Source organism: Salmo salar, chromosome ssa05 (assembly GCF_905237065.1).
Source record: "Salmo salar chromosome ssa05, Ssal_v3.1, whole genome shotgun sequence".
NCBI lineage: Eukaryota > Metazoa > Chordata > Actinopteri > Salmoniformes > Salmonidae > Salmo > Salmo salar.
The window spans coordinates 65,902,525-65,929,896 of NC_059446.1; the positions used below are offsets into that span (position 1 = coordinate 65,902,525).

The 27,372-nt window shown below is 42.8% G+C and overlaps 1 protein-coding gene across 2 annotated transcripts in view; it reads right to left on the reverse strand.

The window, feature by feature from the left end:
- LOC106605505 (t-SNARE domain-containing protein 1) overlaps nt 1–27,372 on the reverse strand; it is a 135,990-nt gene that overhangs the window by 41,170 nt on the left and 67,448 nt on the right. The window contains exons 10-12 of one of the 2 annotated variants that reach the window (XM_014201241.2): nt 22,718–22,800; nt 3,300–3,409; nt 2,663–2,688 (exon numbers count right to left, since the gene is read on the reverse strand). In XM_014201241.2, the coding sequence (XP_014056716.2) occupies nt 3,314–3,409; nt 22,718–22,800 (179 nt within the window). In that variant the 3' untranslated portion in view covers nt 2,663–2,688; nt 3,300–3,313. The remainder of the gene's footprint in view (nt 1–2,662; nt 2,689–3,299; nt 3,410–22,717; nt 22,801–27,372) is intronic. The other variant, XM_014201240.2, reaches the window with a different exon arrangement.

The following is a 27,372-nucleotide window of genomic DNA, read 5'->3' on the forward strand; positions in this document are numbered from 1 at the left end:
GTTAGGATACAGACTAGACAGGCACATTTCTAGTGTCCATGGTCACTGCTTGATTAGACGAAACCCCTTGAAAGCTCTCTCGTTCAGCACCCCTGTTTTCAGCGACCATTCCTCCCCATACACATGAAGACCTGGTGTAGTTACAGTTAGCACACGGTGCTAACATGCACATTGAAAAATGTCACTTCCCAAATGACTCTGTAAACATCATTTGCAGAAATAAGTGTCAGGGTGCAGTTATGGCGTTATTTAGTGCACCATAAAGAGCCAGGCTATTGATTCGAGAGCAGACGCGGCTCCACAGTTATTTCTGTCGTCGTCACTCTCATTAAACTGATGTATAGTGCTCACTATTCTCCTCTCTGCCCATCTGCCTCTGTGTCTCTTTCAGCGTCTATATCCTCTATCCTCCTCAGTGTTTGTTCATACCGGTCCATATCATCCTGTCTCTGCCTATAGTGTTCACCACTCTCATCTCTGCCTTTCTAGGTTGATATATCCTCTCTAACCCTCACTGTGTGTTCATAGTTCGTACCTGTCAATATTTCTCCTCTCTATGACTATGTAATGCTGTGCCCTTCTGTCTGTCTCTCTCTGTCTCGCTCTGTCTTTGTATCTCTCTTTCATTATGTTTCTCTATAACATACTATAGTCTACTCCAGCTAGTATATGTGGGAGTACTGAAAAGAGCTACACAAATAAAGTTATTATTATTATGGATTATTATTATTATTATTATTATGTGAGAGTACTGTAGTCTAGTACTGGTACTTTCTTCAAAATCTGTCAACAGCATCAAGGAGAATGGAAGAAGGCCACAACAAGCAACAACAATGGGAGGAAAACTGAATTTGTTGTTGGTACATACTAGGAACGCTTAATTCTGTTTAAACTCTGTTTGTTTATTTGGATCCTGTTTCTGGTACAAGAACTGGCAGACTATACCAGGCTTATGGCTGTGTCTGCTTTGGCAAGAACCCAGGCAGTTCTTCTAAGCCTGTACTCTTCCTCCTCTATAGGGCTCAGTACACACGCACACACACATACACGCGCACACACACACACACACACACACACACACACACACACACACACATGCACCAACTTGAGAAATTCCATCTCATCTGTTCCAAATGATTTGGTACGAATTGCTGCACAAACCTGCAGACCCACTAATCTGTGACCTGAGAGAATCAACGTGGGGATGACAACTAGAGAACACCTCCCAACAGGCCTCAACCTCCAATTCAAGATGAACCAATTGGCTGTATAATACAGTGACTATGATTGTGTTTGCATGTGGGTTCAGGTGTATTTGTGTATGTCAGACAAGAGGCCTAAATGTAATTCCATCAGTGGTAGATAAAGACGCCAGACTGTGGGTTCATTTAGATTGTTTACGTTATCATTTAAGGAAAGTTGTGGTTTTCCATCAACATCCAATGACATTTATTCATTTATCTGTTCATTATTGAATAGTAGCCAAAGTCTTCGACACTGATTCTATCCTCTGCTGAGCTGATGGTGAGGGTCTTTCTTTCTGTCACAAAACACAAAAGTTGGAAGAAATCTGTCATTTCCTGTAAAGGCAGAGAAACATTCTTCAACCTTTTACGCTAGCTACACAATGAGCTAACCAACCACATGAGGCATTCAAGCTGCCAGCCTAATCATTTGAAGCACTGATTATGTGAAGCTACAAGTGAACAAAAATCATTACTTGTGGTTGAAATTCTATTTCCATTTCATTGTCCAAACTGAAAAAAAAAAAATGTCTATAAAAAGATAATGTGAAGGAACAGCAATAAACAATATATTATGAACACCTGCTCTTTCCATGACATAGACAGACCAGGTGAATGCTATTATCCCTTATTGATGTCACCTGTTAAATCCACTTCAATCAGTGTAGATGAAGGGGAGGAGACAGGTTAAAGAAGGATTTTCAAGCATTGAGACAATTGAGACATAGATTGTGTATGTGTGCCTTTCAGAGGGTGAATGGGCAAGACAAAACATGGTAGTGCCTTTGAACAGGATATGGTAGTAGGTGTGAGGCGCACCGGTTTGTGTCAAGAACTGCAACGCTGCTGGGTTTTTCACGCTCAACAGTTTCCCGTGTTTATCAAGAATATGGCACCCAAGGATTTCCAGCCAACTTGACACAACTGTGGGAAACATTGGAGTCAACATGGGTCAAAATCCCTGTGGAGAGCTTTTCGGCACCTTGTAGAGTCCATGCCCCAACAAATTGAGACTGTTCGTAGGGCAAAAGGGTCCAAAGTTATATATGAAGATAAATCCTTTTCCCACCACATTTCCTCTTGACAGAAAATACTTAAACATCGATTTGCTATAAAAGCCAATATGTCAAGCTGCAACATTTTTATTTACTTTGCTGTCTTGTTGCTATGAACGTTGCTAGTCAATGTCAGTCACTTTCATAGTGTGTCCTCTGACTTTGATTCCAATTATTGATCCAATTCAAGAAAGAAGCCTTCCTGCACATTACTGACAATCGAATTAAAAAGCTAGGTTTTCGTAGAATCCCTATACATTCTTTGAGTTGATGCTAAATCTCTTATCACAACATAAAACTATTGCCACTGAAAGCATCCTTAAAGGACAAGTTAGCTTTTTCACTTGTTTTTGATAAACTTACCCCAACCAGCGATTCAGTTCTTCATCCTGGTTCGCAGATATCAAATCAAATCACATTTTATTAGTCACATGCGCCGAATATGACAGGTGTTTTACCTTACAGTGAAATGCTTACTTACAAGCCCCTAAAAAACAATGCAGTTTAAAAAATATGAATGTGAAATAAAAGTAACGTAATGTTCATGATGACACAATTACATGTGTACAACATCTAAAGACCTGCATCCCTATACTGAGAGCTTTCCCAATTCTAAAAGGAATCATTTGGGTGTTTTTGGAGCCTTTGTTGATGTTTTTCAGAACCCCCTACTGCACAATGAGGAAGTGAATCGCTGGTTGGGGTAAGTTTCTCAAAAACAAGTGAAATCTGAAAAAGAAGTGTCTGAACCCTTCTATAACATGCCATTTACATTTGGTTTAAAAAAAGCTAAACTCTCTTCTAATGTGCAGTGCCATATTCTCAGGGTCTGCACTGCGTCTCTCTCTATGCAGGTTACAATCAGAATAGAATGTCAATATAGCAATCAATACACCAATATAGTACCTGTATAACAATATCAATACTAAGTAAAGCTCTGTTTTTTGGGCTGCTGCTGGTTTATAAACACCATTAGTGTTGGATAGTTTAGGAGGCTTACCTCTGGGGTTGGTTTCATTTTCTTGCTGACACAGCGATGATGATGATGAGGAGGGTGAGGATGAAGCCTCCCGCCACCAGCATGTAACACTTCCTCTTCCTAATCTGCCTCTGTGGGTCAGATCAGATTAGATTCAATTAGAAAACTATAGAATCTGCAACATATTCAATACGTACAAAAACACAAACATTTAATCTTCTCCAGGCACCCATCGTAATACCAGGTGAAATGGCTGAAACACAATTCTGGGTTATTGGGTTACCTTAGGTTTTTACATCAGAATGTGTTTTCAGAAATAACTTGTCATGAAGACTTGATTTGAGTTTGGTCAAGTGCTTGGTGGTTAATTATGAGAGAAACCATTAAGAGCCAGTAGTGTCAGATCACAGAACACAGAAACAACACCATTTTCCTTCGCCTGTGGTGTAATTTAAAACTTGAAATGCTTCAAGAGACTTCCCGCATAGAACACAAGCTGGGTTATCCTCTCATGTTCATTCATCTCAATGTATAGTAAAAAAATATATTTTTTTAAATGAATGAAAAAGAACCTAAACTTTGGCAAATAAATAGAAATGTAAATAACTAGAATTGAGAACAGGGGTTAGAGATATTTATATATTTCCCTGGCTCCTAGCCTCCTCAGGCGATGGGTGATGTGTCAGAGCAGGGAGGGGAGACCAGAATGTTGTTTTCAAATGCTTTTCCTTTCTCTTTTTTCCTCCCCGTTTCTCCGCTACAAAGGCAGTGAGAACGGCTGCATTAGACCAGAGCTGGGGCTGGAGTCTTTAAATCCTGACTCGCTTCAAAGCAATTCATCTTCTGAGACTCAAAACAGGCTTTCTATGTGGAAAAAAGAGAGAGAGCGCGAGAGAGAGAGAGAGAGAGAGAGAGAGAGAGAGAGAGAGAGAAAAAAAAACTGCTGTCGAGTAATTTTCAGTTTAAACGTTCCACTCCACAACAATTTGCATAAGCAGCCCTGCGTCTGTGATAAGAAGATTGGTAATTTTCAAAGGCTCTGTGGGGATTGAGAATTAAAAGCCTTTCTCCGCTATCTCCTCTCTTGCAGCTGGCCACCACAGATTCCCCGGCTTCTCTCTCACATTTCCTTATAAACTGTGCCTTATAAACTTTCTCTCCCATCCTCTCTCCTTCTCCCTACTTGAACACAGCAGTCGCACAGTGCAGTCTCTCTCTCTCGTTCCTATTCCACTGTTATTTAGGGAGAACAGAAAAATAAATAAGGTAGAGAGGGGAAAATGGTTTACTATAACAAAGGAACTGTTGCAGTATTTTTAAACCTGAATTCTCCAGCCACAGGGCCGTGAGAGAGAGATGGGAGAGGGAGACACACAGAGAGCAGGGTGGGGGGGACTGAGACAGAACTGAGAAAAGGAAGAAATGCTCTTATCACTAATTTCCTAATCCCCAGGAGAGTGTGTCCTGTAGGCCTGTGGTTGATGACCTTGTACACTTCATTCCCCTGGAGGGGGAGAGGGGAGGAGAGGACTAGAGAGGACCTCCCCAGTTCTATTCCGCTCAGTCTGAATGACCAGGAACAGGACAAACCTTAACCTCAAGCATTTGGTCGATTCTTGCATTGCTGCATATGTCCCCATCTCCCTCTCTCTGCCGCTTGCCCATGCGCTCCCGTTCCTGCTGGCTCTCACCCCTGATCCGTTCAGTCTCAGTGTTGTCATTGTCATGGCAAGGTTCTAAGAAATCCCCTTTGTCAGCATAAAGGTCTGGTCAAGGACAAGGGTCAGCTGGGTTAGAATGAGCAAGAGAGGGGCTGAAAGAGAAATGAGCTTTATACAATATGTGGCACCTTGAATCCACTCAGTTAATCTCAGAGCCAAAGTCAGAGGAACGGAGTAAGAGCTCTGCTGAAGAAAGCTTGGTCTCATGGTGAGGATACGTTGGAAATGGTCACAAACGCCAAAATGTTAACATATTTTTCTAGCTATACTGTAACATTGTTTCATGTCCCCAAACATGACGATGTGGCACCCGGTATGTGTAAATTTCCCAAGCATATTGCCATCTAAAGGTGTTCATGCATTTCACAACCATGCCAGGGACAGTGTGTACTGCCTCAGGGTATGGGAAGCATGAGGCTGCTACACTGCATCCTCACAGTCCAAGATGATCCTCACCGCGGTTATTAGCAGCTGCAAGTCACGTCAGACCGTGTGCCAGCACGCTCCAAACTCATCACCATTTCTCTCATACAGATAGACAATCTCACATTGAGTTTCTGGGAGTGGAAAGCTATTTACCTTATGTGTGACATTAGAAATGTCTTAATAATACAATAATAATGTCACGCAATGATTACTGACGTAATATTTTTTCTCCTGTATCGCATATGGAAGAGGAAAACTAGCTGCCTCCTTTGTAATGGGATTATGTGAAATGTGTACAATCAAATTCCCAGTCAACCCTGATAATGATATATAAAAGGAGAAGCAAACACTCCCGGCCAGTCCTGGGACCCTCAGTGGACCTGCTACTGTGACAGGCTCCCTGTCACTTGTCACTGTCTCTGCTGCATCGCCTCTGACTGCACCACAAACCCCTGCCTGTCCCCGTCCCCATCCCTGTCCCTGCAAAACCTCAAACTGCACCACAAACCCCTGCCTGTCCCCGTCCGCATCTCTGTCCGTGCATCGCCTCAAACTGCACCACAAACCTCTCCCCGTCCCTGTCCTCATCCCTGTCACTGCATCGCCTCTGACTGCACCACAAACCCCTCCCTGTCCCTGTCCCCATCCCTGTCCCTGCATCGCCTCTGACTGCACCACAAACCCCTCCCTGTCCCTGTCCCCATCCCTGTCCCTGCATCGCCTCTGACTGCACCACAAACCCCTCCCTGTCCCTGTCCCCATCCCTGTCCCTGCATCACCTCTGACTGCACCACAAACCCCTCCCTGTCCCTGTCCCCATCCCTGTCCCTGCATCACCTCAGACAGCACCACTAACTTTAGCCCAGCTGCACTCTGGCTGTGTTTCTTATGTATCTGTGTTTCTCATGTATCTGTGTTTCTCATGTATCTGTGTCTATGAAATGGGCTTATTTTGGAAGACAAACACATCGGATGTACGTTACATGAATATGTATAGAACATGTTTTCCCTAGTCAGAATCATATAATGGAAATAATGGAAAGTTTTAAAGCACCAAGTAGAATTTTGCTTTCAACTCCAATTCTGAAGTTTTCACGGATGGATAGAGACGGGGAGGATGTTGAATTGTTGTTCAAGTAGAGAACTGACCTTCTGGGGAAATTATTGTCAAAGAACTATATAAAGGACAGACCTGCTGCACCTTCTTTCCTGCTCCAAGACTAAAAGCATCAACAGATAAGTATGTTGACTGTCAGTCTGCCCAGAGATATTTCCTCTGTGGACGTTTTAGTGTGTGTTGACCTTGTATCTAATCAAATTGTATTGGTCATGTACACATACTGTATTATGTTATTACGGGTGTAGCGAAATGCTTATGTTCCTAGCTTCAAAAGTGCAGTAATGCGTAAGAATACAAAACAATACATGCAAATAAAATACAATTGTATTAATTCATAAATATAGACATATTAGAACAAGCAGTGTCAGAGAGCTGAATATAAATATACACTGAGTGTTCAAAACATTAGGAACACCTTCCTGACATTGAGTTGCACCCCCCTTTGCCCTCAGAACAGCCTCAATTTGTCGGGGCATGGACACTACAAGGTGTTCCAAAGCGTTCCATAGGGATGCTGGCCCATGTTGACTCCAATGCTTCCCACAGTTGTGTCAAGTTGGCTGGATGTCCCTTGGGTGGTGGACCATTCATGGTACACATGGGAAACTGTTGAGCGTGAAAAACACAGCAGTGTTGCAGTTCTTGACACACTCAAACCAGTGCGCCTGGCACCTACACCATACCCCGTTCAATGGCACTTAAATTCACCCTCTGAATGGCACACATACACAATCCATGTTTCAATTGTCTCATGGCTTAAAAATCCTTCTTTAACCTGTCTCCTCCCCTTCATCTAAACTGATTGAAGTGGATTTAACAAGTGACATCAATAAGGGATCATACTCACCTGGATTCACCTGGTCAGTCTATGTCAATGTTTTGTACACTCAGTGTATATTACCTGATGGTGTGTATAGACATTATGGACAGTATATGAATAGAAAAGGTGTGTACAGCAGTAGTTATATAGAATGAGCCTTGACTAGAATGCAGTATATACATATGAAGTGGGTAAAACAGTATGTAAATATTATTAAAGTGACCAGTGTTCAATGACTATGTACATAGGGCAGCGGTCTCCAAGGTGCAGGGTAGAGTACTGAGTGGTAGCCGGCTGGTGAGAGTGACTAATGTTCAGGGCAGGGTACTGGGTGGAGGCCGGGTAGAAGCGGTTTTTCAGTCTCTCGGTGCCAGCATTGATGCACTTGTACTGTCTCCGCCTTCTAGATGGTAGGGGGGAGAACAGGCCGTTGCTTGGGTGGTTGAAGTCCTTGATGATCTTCAAGGCCTTCCAGGGTCATAGTGTGCTGTAGATGTCCTGGAGGGTAGGCAGTGTGTCTCTGGTGATGCGTTGGGCTGACCGCACCACCCTCTGGAGAGCCCTGCGTTTGCGGGCGGTGCAGTTGCCGTACCAAGCGGTGATACAGCCCGACAGGATGCTCACAATGGTGCATCTGTAGAAGTTTGTGAGGGTCTTAGCAGCCAAGCCAAATTTCTTCAGCCTCCTGTTTATTCTGTATACCGGGGTATTTAGAAATAGCCACTGGGTGGTCTTTCAATACCGCAAATACTGCTGAAACTATTTATTTGAAGTTTTCAAATAGATTTTAATATTTGTAGCAATTTTAAGTAAATACCTGCGGTCAACTTGTGCAATGCTTCAGGAGATAAAGCAGATCGCGTTCTTATTTCACCTGTCACAATATTTTACATTATGAAGCTTACTTAGTTCCCCAGCACAGGTGAGCCAGTCACGTGTTTGTTTGTAAATAGCACAATAGGAGAAAGCGGAAGCAGGTGAGTCCAGCTGGGTATTGACAGGGGTCACATTTTATATTGAAAGTCAGTGGTTTTTTTCATCAATAGAGTGATCAGGGACGTGCAACTATAATTTTCCTTCACAGAAAATACATTAGCGCAACACATTCGGCATAAAATAGCTTCATTTTCATCAGTTGACAACAGAAGTGCAACGCTATTTGGATGGCAGCCACAAGAACTAAATGAGCTTACAATGAAAAAGCAAAAACAATGCATGGCCATCATATTTCTAATGTTTAGGCCAATCATAGAAAGAATGAAGCCAGCTACATTTCCTAATGTTTTGCTTTTTTGCATAATTTTGCATTTTACTGGAAAAAAATCATTCTCATCTGAGGCACAAAATTTGTTTTAGATCTGTGTATAAAAAACAAAGCAAGATATTTCTTATGCTTTTTATATTTTTTTACTGCGTGAAAAACTATGCGTGAACACGACCCCTAGAATAGCTTAATATCTAAGTAAGTGGCTAAATAAATAAGGTGACAGATCATCATATTATGTTAGCTTTCTGTCATGTTTGAGAAGTCAAAGCCATTGGATTAGTTATTTGTACAGCTGCCACTTCTATCTTTATTTCCTTGTGTTTTTTCTACTCTCTGTTCTTGGCCCATCAGTCTGCTCCTACCCCCTCTTCTCCAAGCAGAGCAGGCAGGCCCATTGCCCTAGCCACTTCAGACTCCACACTGGAGAGCCAGTACTGCATGCGTAAAAACATTCGCTTGTAAATGTCCAAACTCCCCAAACATGACATTCAGTAGCTCCTACCTACAGTGAGGGAAAAACGTATTTGATCCCCTACTGATTTTGTACGTTTGCCCACTGACAAAGAAATGATCAGTCTATAATTTTAATGGTAGGTTTATTTGAACAGTGAGAGACAGAATAACAACACAAAAATCCAGAAAAACGCATGTCAAAAATGTGAAAAATGATTTGCATTTTAATGAGGGAAATAAGTATTTGACCCCCTCTCAATCAGAAAGATTTCTGGCTCCCAGGTGTCTTTTTACAGGTAACGAGCTGAGATTAGGAGCACACTCTTAAAGGGAGTGCTCCTAATCTCAGTTTGTTACCTGTATAAAAGACACCTGTCCACAGAAGCAATCAATCAATCAGATTCCAAACTCTCCACCATGGCCAAGACCAAAGAGCTCTCCAAGGATATCAGGGACAAGATTGTAGACCTACACAAGGTTGGAATGGGCTACAAGACCATCGCCAAGCAGCTTGGTGAGAAGGTGACAAAAGTTGGTGCGATTATTCGCAAATGGAAGAAACACAAAAGAACTGTCAATCTCCCTCGACCTGGGGCTCCATGCAAGATCTCACCTCGTGGAGTTGCAATGATCATGAGAACGGTGAGGAATCAGCCCAGAACTACACAGGAGGATCTTGTCATTGATCTCAAGGCAGCTGGGACAATTGGTAACACACTACGTCGTGAAGGACTGAAATCCTGCAGCGCCCGCATGGTTCTCCTGCTCAAGAAAGCACATATACATGTCCGTCTGAAGTTTGCCAATGAACATCTGAATGATTCAGAGGACAACTGGGGGAAAGTGATCTGATCAAATGACACCAAAATGGAGCTCTTTGGCATCAACTCAACTCGCCGTGTTTGGAGGAGGAGGAATGCTGCCTATGACCCCAAGAACAGCATCCCCACCGTCAAACATGGAGGTGGAAACATTACGCTTTGTGGGTGTTTTTCTACTAAGGGGACAGGACAACTTCACCGCATCAAAGGGACGATGGACGGGGCCATGTACCGCCAAATCTTGGGTGAGAACCTCCTTCCCTCAGCCAGGGCATTGAAAATGGATCGTGGATGGGTATTCTAGCATGACAATACCCAAAACACATGGCCAAGGCAACAAAGGAGTGGCTCAAGAAGAAGCACATTAAGGTCCTGGAGTGGCCTAGCCAGTCTCCAGACCTTAATCCCATAGAAAATCTGTGGAGGGAGCTGAAGGTTCGAGTTGCTAAACGTCAGCCTCGAAACCTTAATGACTTGGAGAAGATCTGCAAAGAGGAGTGGGACAAAATCCCTCCTGAGATGTGTGCAAACCTGGTAGCCAACTACAAGAAACGTCTGACCTCTGTGATTGCCAACAAGGGTATTGCCACCAAGTACTAAGTCATGTTTTGCAGAGGGGTCAAATACTTATTTCCCTCATTAAAATGCAAATCATTTTATAACATTTTTGACATGCGTTTTTCTGGATTTTTGTTTTGTTATTCTGTCTCTCACTGTTCAAATAAACCTACCATTAAAATTATAGACTGATCATTTCTTTGTCAGTGGGCAAACGTACAAAATCAGCAGGGGATCAAATACTTTTTTCCCCTCACTGTAGGTAGGAGCTACTGAATGTCATGTTTGGACATTTACAAGCGAATGTTTTTACGCATGCAGTACTGGCTCTCCAGTGTGGAGTCTGAAGTGGCTAGGGCAATGGGCCTGCCTGCTCTGCTTGGAGAAGAGGGGGTAGGAGCAGACTGATGGGCCAAGAACAGAGAGTAGAAAAAACACAAGGAAATAAAGATAGAAGTGGCAGCTGTACAAATAACTAATCCAATGGCTTAGGCTTCTCAAACATGGCAGAAAGCTAACATAATATGATGATCTGTCACCTTATTTATTGTTAAATCCACTTCAATCAGTTTAGATGAAGGGGAGGAGACAGGTTAAAGAAGGATTTTTAAGCCATGAGACAATTGAGACATGGATTGTGTATGTGTGCCATTCAGAGGGTGAATTTAAGTGCCATTGAACGGGTTATGGTGTAGGTGCCAGGCGCACTGGTTTGAGTGTGTCAACAACTGCAACACTGCTGCGTTTTTCACGCTCAACAGTTTCCCATGTGTATCATGAATGGTCCACCACCCAAGGGACATCCAGCCAACTTGACACAACTGTGGGAAGCATTGGAGTCAACATGGGCCAGCATCCCTATGAAACGCTTTGGAACACCTTGTAGTGTCCATGCCCCGACGAATTGAGGCTGTTCTGAGGGCAAAGGGGGGTGCAACTCAATGTCAGGAAGGTGTTCCTAATGTTTTGAACACTCAGTGTATATTTATATTCAGCTCTCTGACACTGCTTGTTCTAACATGTCTATGTTTATGAATTAAAACAATTTTATTTTATTTGCATGTATTGTTTTGTATTCTTACGTATTACTGCACTTTTGAAGCTAGGAACATAAGCATTTCGCTACACCCGTGATAACATAATACAGTATGTGTACATGACCAATACAATTTGATTAGATACAAGGTCAACACACACTAAAACGTCCACAGAGTAAATATCTCTGGGCAGACTGACAGTCAACATACTTATCTGTTGATGCCTTTAGTCTTGGAGCAGGAAAGAAGGTGCAGCAGGTCTGTCCTTTATATAGTTCTTTGACAATAATTTCCCCAGAAGGTCAGTTCTCTACTTGAACAACAATTCAACATCCTCCCCGTCTCTATCCATCCGTGAAAACTTCAGAATTGGAGTTGAAAGCAAAATTCTACTTGGTGCTTTAAAACTTTCCATTATTTCCATTATATGATTCTGACCAGGGAAAACATGTTCTATACATATTCATGTAACGTACATCCGATGTGTTTGTCTTCCAAAATAAGCCCATTTCATAGACACAGATACATGAGAAACACAGATACATAAGAAACACAGCCAGAAGAAACATAGCCAGAAGAAACATAAGAAACACAGTCTCTCTCTCTCTCTCTCTCTCTCTCTCTCTCTCTCTCTCTCTCTCTCTCTCTCTCTCTCTCTCTCTCTCTCTCTCTCTCTCTCTCTCTCTCTCTCTCTCTCTCTCTCTCTCTCTCTCTCTCTCTCTCTCTCTCTCTCTCTCTCTCTCTCTCTCTCTCTCTACCAGGAGCTCCAAAAACAAACCATCTGAATTAGCATGATAGGGGAAATATGTCATATTGATCATAAAGGCAGCTGACGTGTTTCAAACAGAGACTGTGACGTCCTGTGATGTAATTATGGTAACCCTCAATCAAGTGAGTCATTGCCTCTCAATTAATCATTATGCATATTGAGTTTGCTAATTCCTAAATCATTACAAACACATTCCCCATAATCAACTTAATCTAATGGCAAACTGAGACATTTGAAATGAAATGCAACACTAACAGAAGTGTCTCTTGAATGAGTCTATATTAAACCATTATTCAACACATAATAAAACAGCTGTGTTTCACTAGTGACATGGAGGCTGTATAATATAATAGTATCGTTACATAGTAATGAACAATCACAGCTAATCTCGGGCTGTTGGACATGGATGGGGCTGAGATACAATATCAGTGTTGTAACTTGAGGAGTCTTCATGTGAGAGGAGTAATCTGCCTGAGGCTAATGGATTATAGATTCAATTTATTTTCAGTGTAAAGCCGTCTGACATGATGGGCCATGGACTAAAATGTCATCCCCTTTTAATTGACCATTGGTGCTGTTTGACTGAGTTCATGGAACTGTGCCCTTGACTTTCTGCCATTTGTATGTCTCTGTGTGTCTCTCTCTCTCTCTCTCTCTCTCTTTTTCTCACACTCTCTCTTTTTCTCTCTCTGTATCTTTCTTGCTCTCCTTCTCTCTCTTACTCATCTCTCTCTCATTCACTCTCCCACTCTCTGTATATCTCCCTCCTCCTCAACAGTGTCTCTCTTTCTCTCTTGTTTCTCTCCTTCAATCTCTTTTCCTCCATACCACTCTTTCTATTGCCCCCTGCACAGTGTCTCTCTTCTTCTCCCCTCTCTCTTCCTCTAGACTAGAAACAGCCGTGTGGATTGGCGAAGAGCTAAATTGCTCTACGTGAGCTTGGTCACGGCTCAGCTCTCCTTGAGATAATGAAATGACAATTAATGGGAAAGCTGTGCGCACTCGCTCATTTGCTCACTCACTCACTCACTTTTAGAGCAGCAATAGGAACAGCATGAAACAGAAAAAAAAGCCTGTAGGAAGGAGAGCAACTCTCACAAAACTTTGGGGGGAAAGTAATATGGTGTGTATATACACTTTAGTAATCCAACAGAAAAATCTAAATGCCAGCGTAGATCTGTGAACAGTGTTCTGACCCTACACAAAGATGGTATTGGTTTTTGGGATATATTACAGTAATATGGGAGCTTTTTTCAACAGCAGGGTATTTCTTATGGTGTACATGCACAATATTCTATTAGACTTTAGATAAACTAACCATATAAAAATAACTGTGTAAGTTATTCAGGAAGAGCAACTGTGTAAGTTATTCAGGGAGAGCAACTGTGTAAGATATCCAGGAAGAGCAACTGTGTAAGATATTCAGGAAGAGCAACTGTGTAAGATATTCAGGAAGAGTAACTGTGTAAGTTATTCAGGAAGAGTAACTGTGTAAGTTATTCAGGAAGGGTAACTGTGTAAGTTATTCAGGAAGAGTAACTGTGTAAGTTATTCAGGAAGAGTAACTGTGTAAGTTATTCAGGAAGAGTAACTGTGTAAGTTATTCAGGAAGAGCAACTGTGTAAGTTATTCAGGAAGAGTAACTGTGTAAGATATTCAGGAAGAGTAACTGTGTAAGTTATTCAGGAAGAGTAACTAAGTTATTCAGGTGTTGTTAGATCCATCCAATAAAATAAATGTATAAAAGCACCTTTCTGAAACAAGCGGATAAATCCCTGACATTGCATGTTGGTAATCTATGTGTGTGTACGGTAGCAGATATGAGAGAGAGGAAAAAGTCAAAGAATTGCCATTAGAGAGATAATGATTTAGGAAGAGGGTCGGCTGCTGTTGACAACAAATCACTAAGTAGGACAGTGATATTCATACCATAGATATAAAATTAAGTACAGTAAACTGAAAAAGTATGATACAGCACATCAGCTCAAATGTGTGTGTGTTTATGCATGTGTGTGTTTATGCATGTGTGCATATGTGCTTCAGTCTATAGATAGAGGACTCCTGCTATCTCCAGGAGTGATAATTAGACTTTTTGTCTTAATCTGTTGCTGTCTTTTTGATAGATAGATAGATAGATAGATAGATAGATAGATAGATAGATAGATAGATAGATAGATAGATAGATAGATAGATAGATAGATAGATAGATAGATAGATAGATAGATAGATAGATAGATAGATAGATAGATAGATAGATAGATAGATAGATAGATAGATAGATAGATAGATAGATAGATAGATAGATAGATAGATAGATAGATAGATAGATAGATAGATAGATAGATAGATAGATAGATAGATAGATAGATAGATAGATAGATAGATAGATAGATAGATAGATAGATAGATAGATAGATAGATAGACAGACAGACAGCACTTAAAGTGGATGGCCCTATCTATCTTCCCAGTAGCCTACTTGGTGTGTGAACTGCTGACTGCTCATACCTTGCAGCTGATTGTTGACACATCAGCCAGGTTTAAGGGGCAGGGCAATTTTTGATTGTTGTTGTTTTGTAATCAGTGGCTGTATTGGAGGGGGAGTGGCTACACCTCTGTTAGGCAATTAGCAATTGGTGTTAGTACTTCAGTCTCCCCTGTTTTTCAGCGGCAGCTCTGTCAGCGGTTTTGTTGCCGAAACAAAGACGGTTCTGCGGAGTTGTTCTGCGGAGTTGCTTGATGAAGGAAAGAGAGGAAGTCTCTTACTTGAGTATCTTACCTAGTTATTTTCAGATGATCTCATTTTTCTCTATTGTAGCTTTGTCAACTATGTGTGTTTTCTATACCTGTTCGCTCCTCTCACTGTATGTTTTACAGATGCTCCCCACCCTTTAAGTGTAAAGTGTGCGCACAACCCATGTGGAATTCCTGGTGGCCGGCAGCATTTGGAACTGCCAATCTGCAGTCAAGAACGCCAAGTTCATCTCAGCCTATGCTGGCCCTGACGGAGACATGGATCACCCCAGAGAACACTGCTACTCCAGCTGCTCTCTCTTCATCTATGTGTTCTCTCATAATCTGAGAGCATCTGGTCATCACGGTGATGGCACAGGGGCTACTCATTCTAGGTGGAGATGTTATATTTTCTCCCTCACTCACCTGTCCATGTCCTCATTTGAATTCCATGCTGTCACTTGTCCACTCAAGCTTAACATTGTTGTCATCTATCGCCCACCAGGTACCCTTAGAGAGCTCCTCAATGAGGTTGACATCTTGATAAATTAATTTCCTGACAGTGGCTCACCACTCAGTGTACTGGGCAACTTCAACCTCCTGACGTCTGCCTTCGATTCATTTCTTTAAACCTCTTTCTTTCCACTTCCTCATTTGACCTCACTCTTTCCCAGTCCCCTCCCACTCACAAGGCATGCAATTCGCTTGACCTCAACTTTACTAGATGCTGTTCGCCTACTGATCTCACTGCAATCCCCATCCAGGTCTCTAATAACTACTTTGTTTCCTTTTCTGTCTCCCTTTCTTCCAACCCTACCCAGAAGGTCAGTGGTCGCAATCTTCGCTCTCTGTCTCCCTCTACTCCAGGGTTTGTCAACTAGGTTTTCTGAGCTAATAGTTGGCGGGCTAGAACATAATTAGTATATAATATTAGCACAATTTATTGGCCGACACTACAAATTCAACAAAATATTTAACACATCTGATTAGTTCATAATAAACTCAGTGACAATAACATAATGAATTCTGTCACTTAAATGGGTTAAATCTGCAGTTACAAGGAAGAGAGAAAACAGTCGTGGGCATGGTGGAAAAACTTGAGGCCTTTACAAGGAAGCTTGAGTTGTTTGATTTGGACTTGTCATCTGGAAGGCTAATGCACTTCAGCACACTGAAGATCGACAGGCAGAGGGACCAGACAACTTCTCCACAAGATTTGAAGACTACAGCATGCCCAAGGATATCATTGTGTTTGTACGTGATCTTCACAGTCAGCCCAGGTGGAGAATTCTTCTCCCTTGCCAAGAAAATGATACCCTTGCTGGATGAGGCTCCAATTCAAACTGAGCTTTTTGAATTCCAGACATCGAGCCATCTCAGGGATGCACTCAGGAGTGCCGAGTCCTTGTGTGCACTTTGGGTGGCATGCGCAGAGGAATACAGCAGAATAAAGAAACTTGCATTTTATGTGCTAACAATGTTTGGATCGACTTACACCTGCGTGTCCTCATTTTCCTCTATGAACGCAGTATAGATTCACGACTTGAACTGGCTTTCACATACACTACCAGTCAAAAGTTTTAAAAAACCTACTCATTCAAGGGTTTTTCTTTATTTTTACTATTTTCTACATTGTAGAATAATAGTGAAGACATCACAACTATCAAATAACACATATGGAATGATGTGTTAAATTTAAAATATATATATTTGAGATTCGTCAAATAGCCACACTTTGCCTTGATGACAGCTTTGCACACTCTTGGCATTCTCTCAACCAGCTTCACCTGTAATGCTTTTCCAACAGTCTTGAAGGAGTTCCCACATATACTGAGCACTTGTTGGCTGCTTTTCCTTCACTCTGCGGTCCGACTCATCCCAAACCATCTCAATTTGTTTTAGGTGGGGGATTGTGGAGGCCAGGTCATCTGATGCAGCACTCCATCACTCTCCTTCCTGGTCAAATAACCCTTACACAGCCTGGAGGTGTGTTGGGTCATTGTCCTGTTGAAAAACAAATGACAGTCCCTCTAAGCCCAAACCAGATGAGATGGCGTATCGCTGCAGAATACTGTGGTAGCCGTGCTTGTTAAGTGTGCCTTGAATTCTAAATAAATCATAGACAGTGTTACCAACAAAGAACCCCACATCATAACACCTCCTCCTCCATGCTTTACGGTGAGAAATACACATGCGGAATCACCCGTTCAGCTAAACCGGGTCTCACAAAGACACGACAGTTGGAACCAAAAATATCCAATTTGGACTACAGACCAAAGGACAGATTTCCACCAGTCTAATGTCCATTGCTTGTGTATCTTGGCCCAAGCAAGTCTCTTCCTCCTCTTGGTGATTAGTAGTGGTTTCTTTGCAGCAATTCGACCATGAAGGCCTGATTCACACAGTCTCCTCTGAACAGTTGATGTTGAGATGTCTGTTACTTGAACTCTGTGAAACATTTATTTGGGTTGCAATTTCTGAGGCTGGTAACTCTAATGAACTTATCCTCTGCAGCAGAGGGAACTATGGGTCTTCCATTCCTGTGGCGGTCCTCATGACAGCCAGTTTCATCATAGCGCTTAATGGCTTTTGCAACTGCACTTGAAGAAACGTTCAAAGTTCTTGAAATGTTCCTGATTGACTGACCTTCATGTCTTAAAGTAATGATGGACTGTCATTTCTCTTTTCTTATTTAAGCTGTTCTTGCCATAATACAGACCTGTTTTTTTTACCAAATAGGCTATCTTCTGTATACCACCCCTACCATGTCACAACACAACTGATTGGCTCAAATAATTAAGAAGGAAAGATATTCCACAAATGAACTTTTAACAAGGCACACCTGTTAATTGAAATGCATTCCAGGTGACTACATTCATGAAGCTGGTTGAGAGAATGCCAAGAGTGTGCAAAGCTGTCATCAAGGCAAACGGTGGCTATTTGAAGAATCTGAAATATAAAATACATTTTGATTTGTTTAACACTTTTTTGGTTACTACATAATTCCATATGTGTTATTTCATAGATTTGATGTATTCACTATTATTCTACAATGTAGAAAATAGTAAAAATCAAGAAAAACCCTTGAATGAGTAGGTGTTGTAAAACTTAGTGTAAGTCAATCGAGGAATGGCTGCCCATCAAAATCACATCCATCTCACACGACATCCACAAGATCGTGTCCAAGAGGATATGCAACTTTTCCCATTGAGTAAGTAAGTCGCCGGCATATAGTGGCCTATATGACTTTAATTAGTAAATACTAACATTATTTTGAGTGCTTTTCCAGGGAAATGTAGGTCTCGAGCTGACAGTATTTTGTGTTTGTTCTGTTGTTACAGGAGCAGGCTATACCGATACAGACATTCAGATACAGACGTCGCCTGTTTTATTTAGGATGCTACAGTTTTGGCCAGTTGCAATTGTAAATAGGCCTAATAAAAAACATCCCACATACACTGCTCAAAGAAATAAAGGGAACACTTAAACAACACAATGTAACTCCAAGTCAATCACACTTCTGTGAAATCAAACTGTCCACTTAGGAAGCAACACTGATTGACAATAAATTTCACATGCTGTTGTGCAAATGGAACAGACAACATGTGGAAATTATAGGCAATTAGCAAGACACCCCCAATAAAGGAGTGGTTCTGCAGGTGGGGACCACAGACCACTTCTCAGTTCCTATGCTTCCTGGCTGATGTTTTGGTCACTTTTGAATGCTGCCGGTGCTTTCACTCTAGTGGTAGCATGAGACGAAGTCTACAACCCACACAAGTGGCTCAGGTAGTGCAGCTCATCCAGGATGGCACATCAATGCGAGCTGTGGCAAGAAGGTTTGCTGTGTCTGTCAGCGTAGTGTCCAGGGCATGGAGGCGCTACCAGGAGACAGGCCAGTACATCAGGAGACGTGGAGGAGGCCGTAGGAGGGCAACAACCCAGCAGCAGGACCGCTACCTCTGCCTTTGTGCAAGGAGGAGCAGGAGGAGCACTGCCAGAGCCCTGCAAAATGACCTCCAGCAGGCCACAAATGTGCATGTGTCTGCTCAAACGGTCAGAAACAGACTCCATGAGGGTGGTATGAGGGCCCGACGTCCACAGGTGGGGGTTGTGCTTACAGCCCAACAACGTGCAGGACGTTTGGCATTTGCCAGAGAACACCAAGATTGGCAAATTCGCCACTGGCGCACCGTGCTCTTCACAGATGAAAGCAGGTTCACACTGAGCACGTGACAGACGTGACAGAGTCTGGAGACGCCGTGGAGAACATTCTGCTGCCTGCAACATCCTCCAGCATGACCGGTTTGGCGGTGGGTCAGTCATGGTGTGGGGTGGCATTTCTTTGGGGGGGCCGCACCATCCTCCATGTGCTCGCCAGAGGTAGCCTGACTGCCATTAGGTACTGAGATGAGATCCTTAGACCCCTTGTGAGACCATACGCTGGTGTGGTTGGCCCTGGGTTCCTCCTAATGCAAGACAATGCTAGACCTCATGTAGCTGGAGTGTGTCAGCAGTTCCTGCAAGAGGAAGGCATTGATGCTATGGACTGGCCCGCCCGTTCCCCAGACCTGAATCCAATTGAGCACATCTGGGACATCATGTCTCGCTCCATCCACCAACGCCACGTTGCACCACAGACTGTCCAGGAGTTGGCGGATGCTTTAGTCCAGGTCTGGGAGGAGATCCCTCAGGAGACCATCCGCCACCTCATCAGGAGCATGCCCAGGCGTTGTAGGGTGGTCATACAGGCACGTGGAGGCCACACACACTTCTGAGCCTCATTTTGACTTGTTTTAAGGACATTACATCAAAGTTGGATCAGCCTGTAGTGTGGTTTTCTACTTTAATTTTGAGTGTGACTCCAAATCCAGACCTCCATGGGTTGATCAATTGGATTTCCATTGATTATTTTTGTGTGATTTTGTTGTCAGCACATTCAACTATGTAAAGAAAAAAGTATTTAATAAGATTATTTATTTCATTCAGATCTAGGATGTGTTTTTTAAGTGTTCCCTTTATTTTTTTGAGCAGTATATATTTTTTTATTGTGAAAGATGCTGTTAAGCCTCATAACCGGCTGAGGTAGGCTAAGTTATTTTAAATAGGCCTAGGATCGGAAGAAATAGACTCCAATTAAGCCCTCTTGTTATTTGTAAAGTCAAATTAAAATTAAGATTATTGTTGAAATTAATTACAATATTTTCAGCACCAGGTACTGTTCACCTATTTATTTTCTTTTTGTTATATTTCTTTTTAAATGAAATTAATAATGAATTTGGGGGGGGGGTTTTGGGGGGCTAAATAATATTGCTGGCGGACCAGATTTGGCCTGCGGGCCGCCAGTTGGGGAACCCTGCTCTACTCTCTCCTCTTCTACCCTGTCATCTCTCCCTTCTGCTAAATCCTTCTCACTCCTGTTTCCTGATTCTGCCTCTATGACCCTACTCTCCTCGCTTTCCACATCCTATGACTCTCAATGTCTCCTTTCCTCCCTGCCAGCTCGGCCCTCCCCTCCTGCTCCGTGGCTGAATGACTCACTGCGAGCTTACAGAACAGGGCTGCGGGCATCTGAGCAAAAACGGAGGAAAACTAAACTTCCGGAGGACCTATTATCCTTTCACTCCCTCCTCTATACCTTCTCTTCCTCTGTATCCACGGCTAAAGCCACTTTCAATCACTCTCAATTTCAAGCTTCTGGCTCTAGGAAATTATTTTCAACCTTCTCCTCCCACCTTAATCTTCCACCCACCCTCCTTCTCTGCGAACGGCTTGGTCAATCACTTAGAAAAGAAGGTTGACGACATCCGCTCCTCATTTACTCAGTCTATTTAGTCCACTTGTCCCACTCACACAGAACTACACTAAGCGTTGACCTCTTTCTCCAGATACAATCCTGCCTGCTCAACAACATTCCCTCCTCCATACCCTTCTCCCATTCCTGACCACTGGCCTCGTCACCTTTGACTCAGGAAACCAACACTATCCCTCTGATGTCAAAAACTACAGTCCGGTATCCCTTATTTATTTTCTTTCCAAAACATTTGACCGTGCTGTCTCTGACCAACTCTCTTGCTAGCTCTCTCAGAACGGTTTTCTTGACACTAACCAGTCAGGCTTCAAGAAGGGTCACTCACACTGCTCTCCTCTGTGTCATAGAGGCTGTCCGCACAGCCAAAGCTGACTCTCTCTCCTCTGTTCTCATCCTCCTAGATCTATCCGCTGCCTTCGAGATGATGAACCATCATATCCTCCTCTCCACCCTCTCAGGGCTGGGAATTTCAGGCTTTGCACACTCTTGGATTGCATGCTACCTGGCAGGCTGCTCCTACCAAGTGATGTGGAGAGGATCTCTGTCTGCACAATGTGCTCTCACTACTGGTGTCCCCCAGGGCTCAGTTCTACTATATCCGTAGAGTACAACCCTACATCACATAGGCAGTGGCGTAGGTCCTAATCCAGGCACTTGTCATCTCCCATCTGGACTATTGCAACTTGCTGTTGACTGAGTTCCCCGCTTGTGCCATCAAACCCCTGCAACTTATCCAGAACACAGCAGCCTGCCTGGTGTTCAAGTTCTCCCATGTACCCCCCTACTAGCACTGACTTTGCTGATAGCTACTTTATTGAGGAAAAATCTACTTACTACTGCATGAATGATATATGGTGTTGCCCTACCTAGCTATCTTTAAATGAATGAACTGTAAGTCGCTAAATGACGAGTGTGTTTGCAGACAGAGTATCAGGGTCATAAAACCTCACTGTGTGGGGTGTTGTGAAGCCATCTACTACTAGTAACAGAAAAGGTGACCTTTTTATTAACCCAACAACACTTTTGTCAATATATAATTTAGGATAGCCAGCGGGCTACACACTACAGGCCTATGCTACCAACACTGACTTCTAAGCTCTACTGTGATATAATCCAAGCAAGGATGACAGGGGGGAAAAGTATGATATAAAATTACTAGTCAATATACACAAGGAAAATGGAAAAAATAATAACCTTGGGCATTTTGTGAATGTGCTACCAAATGGAAAAGAGACTCACTCAAAAGAAATCAGAAAGAAATCATAACCAAGTAATACTTCATTGCAGTCTACCGTCTGATGCACATTACTAACGTATTTCCGTTCTTAGTCAATAAAGTTGTACAATGAAATTGAAACCTCATAATCATTATCTTGGTGGAAGAAACAGTTGTTTATGGAATTGGAGTTCAGTGTTGGTATATCTGTTTGATTTTCCTATTAGACTCCAGGCTACCGTTTTACAGTTTGAATCAGTCCAATTAATTTAGCAAACGGCAAAAGCTGATAAAATATGACATGAAAATGTGATCTTTATTGTTATTTCCACAGCATCGTAATGAACGCAATAAAGTAGTAATGAAATAGCAAACCCTGTTACTTGAAATCATGTTTGTCCTACTGATCCTGTAAATAGATGTGTATCAGCATGACACCTGAAATTCTCCATTAAAATGTAATGTCAGTACCAGCAATACACAGACATGACAATATACAGGAACTGTATTTAGTTGACAAACGCCTGACCGCACACCCGCCTGTAAGTACACAGACGCACACACACACACACACACACACACACACACACACACACACACACACACACACACACACACACACACACACACACACACACACACACACACGTCACTGAACCTGGACAATGAAATGAGGACACTACTGCACCTGGTGATGGCTGGCCTTTGCTAGCTGCTGATTGGCTGACTCCACGTTGGATGTGGTGGTCTGAATGTAGTCCTCAATGCTATCTGAAGAGACATAAAGCATGGTAAATATAACAATTATACTTCATAGCAACACAGATATATTTTGTAGCAACACAGTACAACATGTCCCCCAGTTTAGGACCGTTTCTTACCAGGTTGAAGCACTCTTTCATTCTTTAGTGGTAATAGAAGAAACATACAGGTACTTCCACTACTTAGTAGGATTTTGTCACTATACTAGGTATGTGACAAATGGAACAATTTTCTTAATGTTTAAACGGCCATCTTTTTACACACATACACAAGAAAAATGTATACAATTCCACATGAATTCGGGCCTCCCAAGTGCGCTGCATCGCATTGGTGTCACTACAGACCTGGGTTCGATCCCAGGCTGTGTCACAGCCGGCTGCAACCGGGAGACCCATAAAGCGGTGAAGCATCGTCTGGGTTAGGGGAGGGTTTGACTGGCCAGGATGTCCTTGTCCCATTGCACTCTAGTGACTCCTTGTGGCAGACCGGGTTCATGCACACTGACTTCAGTCGCCAGTTGTACAGTGTTTCCTCCAACACATTGGTGCAGCTGGCTTCCGGGTTAAGCGAGCAGTGTGGCTTTTTTTATTTTTCCTTTATTTAACTAGGCAAGTCATGCAAGAACAAATTCTTATTTACAGCCTAGGGTTAACTGCCTTGTTCAGGGGCAGAAAGACAGATTTTTACCTTGTCAGCTCGGGGATTCGATCCAGCAACCTTTCAGTTACTGGCCCAACGCTCTAACCAACGCTCTAACCACCTGCCGCCCCAGGGTCATGTTTCGGCTTGGCAGGATCGTGTTTTGGAGGATGCATGGCTCTTGACCTTCACCTCTCTCAAGTCTGTACGGGAGTTGCAGCGATGGGACAAGACTAACTCCCAATTGGATATCACAAAATTGATGGGGGGAAAAAAACGAAACAAAAAATAATAATGTGAATTCACAATGCAGCTGTGCTGATGTCCGCATTGCACCTGTACTACTATTACTATACTTGGAGAGAGAGGGGAGGGGCGCAGTATAGGCAGGTCGGCCACCAGGTAAATAGAGTCAGAACCGTGCACTAGGCCTATCTATCGGCAATCAAAATATGTACAGTATCTCGCAACGGAATGCTGTATCCTGTAATTTCTTGGCTTGCAAGAATGAATGGGCTAGGATATTCACACACAGTATCTGCGCATGTGCACGGGTTCACTTCACACTGTTCACAGCGTGGTTGCCAGTGCACCAAATCAGCAGAGAAGTTGAGCCTCGCACATCAACACTCTTAGTTGTTACGGAAATTGACCCACAATGATGTTTACTTTCTGCATCTACGGTTAGGGATATTTCTTAACTTAACGTTAAGGATCCCCATTTTGTTTAAACGCTCACACCCCTACACCTTAGCATACAGTATTTGTGTTGTGGTGCTGTTATGAGAGCAATGTGTAAACATCAATATTCCTCGTCCTCTTTATCATGTACAGTCACACTTCTATTTAATTTCCTACAGAGGCTCAATGTGGGGTATCTTCTGCTCATTTCCTGTCTCTCCGTTCGCTGGTCCTTGTGTCTTTGGCCTCTGTGTGTGTGTGTGTGTGTGTGTGTGTGTGTGTGTGTGTGTGTGTGTGTGTGTGTGTGCGCGCACGCTGTTTTCTGTGTTTGTATGACACATCCAGACTTTGAATGGGTGAATTGGGTACACACCATTCCTCTGCACACACATTGGTAGCCTTGAGAGGTTTTATCTTACTCAGAATGTGCATCCTTTGCTGTTGTTAACACATACAGTGAGAGAGAGAGAGAGAGAGAGAGAGAGAGAGAGAGAGAGAGAGAGAGAGAGAGAGAGAGAGAGAGAGAGAGAGAGAGAGAGAGAGAGAGAGAGAGAGAGGAAGGTGTAAGTGGAGGGAGAGAGAGAGAGAGAGAGAAAGAAAGTGTACTATTTGATAACCCCTAATAATATCTCATTGCTCTGATTGAGCTGCTCGTATGATGTCACTATCAACTTCCTTGAGTGCGCTCTCCATGGTCGTGAAGCTTCAAAATCTTAGACCAACGCACAACTGTGTTTATAGATAGAAAAACAACTAAGTTGGTCTCTCCTTATTTACATAATCACTTGCACAAGATCCTTAATAAACTGGAAAAGGATGCACACACATTCTCCGTCACCACACTGTAAATAGAGTCACGTTTGATCGATGATGTAGTATATTGAGTTTTCTTTGAGTGACTATTTTTATGATGCAGAACATTCTAATTGAATTTCCATGTTTAATTACTTCCTCATTGGCTGTCACCATAGCGACATCTTGAGAATAAACTGAGAACGGAGCTTTCAAAAGTCATACTCCGTCATACATTTCATTTTCTAAACATAACAGAAGTCAACCAATTATTAGTCTTTGAATAATCCAAATGTCTTGTCTTATTCCAATGCACACCATAGTAACTATAGTTATTGTAGCCAGTGAGAACTAATTCAAACCTAAATCCAATTCTTTTCCCAATTAAAAACAAATGTTTGGTTCACTGCCCATCAATGCAGTGCCGAACCTCAAGCATGCAGGACACAAATCTCTCTTTCACACACACTGTATATACATACACACACATATATATATGTGATATTTCAACAAAACTCAGAAATAACGATATAATTGATGCCTTACCTTTGAAGAGCTTCTTTTGTTGGCACTCCAATATGTCCCAAATACATCACAAATGGTCCTTTTGTTCGATTAATTCTGTCGTTATATCTCCAAAATGTTCATTTATTTGGCGCGTTTGATTCAGAAAAACACCGGTTCCACCTCGCCCAACATGACAACAAATTATGTAATTAGTTACCTGAAAACTTTGTCCAAACTGTCACGTCCTGGCCAGTATAAGAGTTAATTGTCATTGTAGTTTGGTCAGGACGTGGCAGAGGATATTTGGTTTATGTGGTTCGGGGTGGTGTTTTTGTAGTAAGGGCATTTGATTTAAGTATTCCGAAGTTTTTGGGCACTGTTTGAGATTCATGTATTCTATGTTTAGTCTAGGTAGTCTGTTTCTATGTAGAGTTAATTGGGGTGGACTTCCAATTGAAGGCAGCTGTGTGGTGTTGCCTTTGATTGGAAGTCCTATATTAGTTGGGGGTGTTTGTCTGTGTGTTGGTGGGAGATTGTTTCTTGTTTAGCGTGTGTGAGCCTAACAGGACTGTCTAGTATATCGTGAGTTCGTTTTGTTATTTTGTATGTTCATTTTGGAGTTTAATAAATGTTCAAGATGAGCCAACACAATTCTTCTGCATATTGGTCCTCCTTTTCCGACGATGATTTCGCCATATCGTCTGACGACGAAGAAATCCCTGACACAAACGTTTCAAACAACTTTCCTAATCCAACTTTAGATATATTAAAACGTAAATAATCGCTAAAATTTAAGACGGGATAAACTGTGATCAATAGCGGATAAAATGAAAGTGGAGCGAGCTTCAGGTCGTGCGCCCCAAACAAAACAGTCCACTTGACTATACACCCAGAAAGGAAATGGCTACTTCTTCATTTCTCAAAAGAAAAACATCGACCAATTTCTAAAGACTGTTGACATCTAGTGGAAGCCATATGAACTGCAATCAGATGCCTCAGGACAAGAGGAATACCTATGTAAGAACGCTGTTCATCGATTACAGCTCAGCATTTAACACCATAGTACCCTCCAAACTCGTCATTAAGCTCGAGATCCTGGGTCTCGACCCCGCCCTGAGCAACTGGGTCCTGGACTTCCTGACGGGCCGCCCCCAGGTGGTGAGGGTAGGTAACAACATCTCCACCCCGCTGATCCTCAACACTGGGTCCCCACAAGGGTGCGTTCTCAGCCCTCTCCTGTACTCCCTGTTCACCCACGACTGCGTGGCCATGCACGCATCCAACTCAATCATCAAGTTTGCAGACGACACTACAGGGAGGAGGTAAGGGCCCTCGGAGTGTGGTGTCAGGAAAATAACCTCACACTCAATGTCAACAAAACAAAAGAGATGATCGTGGACTTCAGGAAACAGCAGCGGGAGCAGCCACCTATCTACATTGACGGGACAGTAGTGGAGAGGGTGGAGAGTTTTAAGTTCCTCGGCGTACACATCACGGACAAACTGAAATGGTCCACCCACACAGACAGCGTGGTGAAGAAGGCGCAGCAGCGCCTCTTCAACCTCAGGAGGCTGAAGAAATTTGGCCTGTCACCAAAAACACAAACTTTTACAGATGCACAATCGAGAGCATCATGTCGGGCTGTATCACCGCCTGGTACGGCAGCTGCTCCGCCCATAACTGGAAGGCTCTCCAGAGGGTAGTGAGGTCTGCACAACGCATCACTGGGTGCAAACTACCTGCCCTCCAGGACACCTACACCACCCGATGTCACAGGAAGGCCAAAAAGATCATCAAGGACAGCAACCACCCGAGCCACTGCCTGTTCACCCCGCTAACATCCAGAAGGCGAGGTCAGTACAGGTGCATCAAAGCTGGAACCCGAGAGACTGAAAATCAGCTTCCATCTCAAGGCCATCAGACTGTTAAACAGCCATCACTAACATGAGTGGCTGCTGCCAA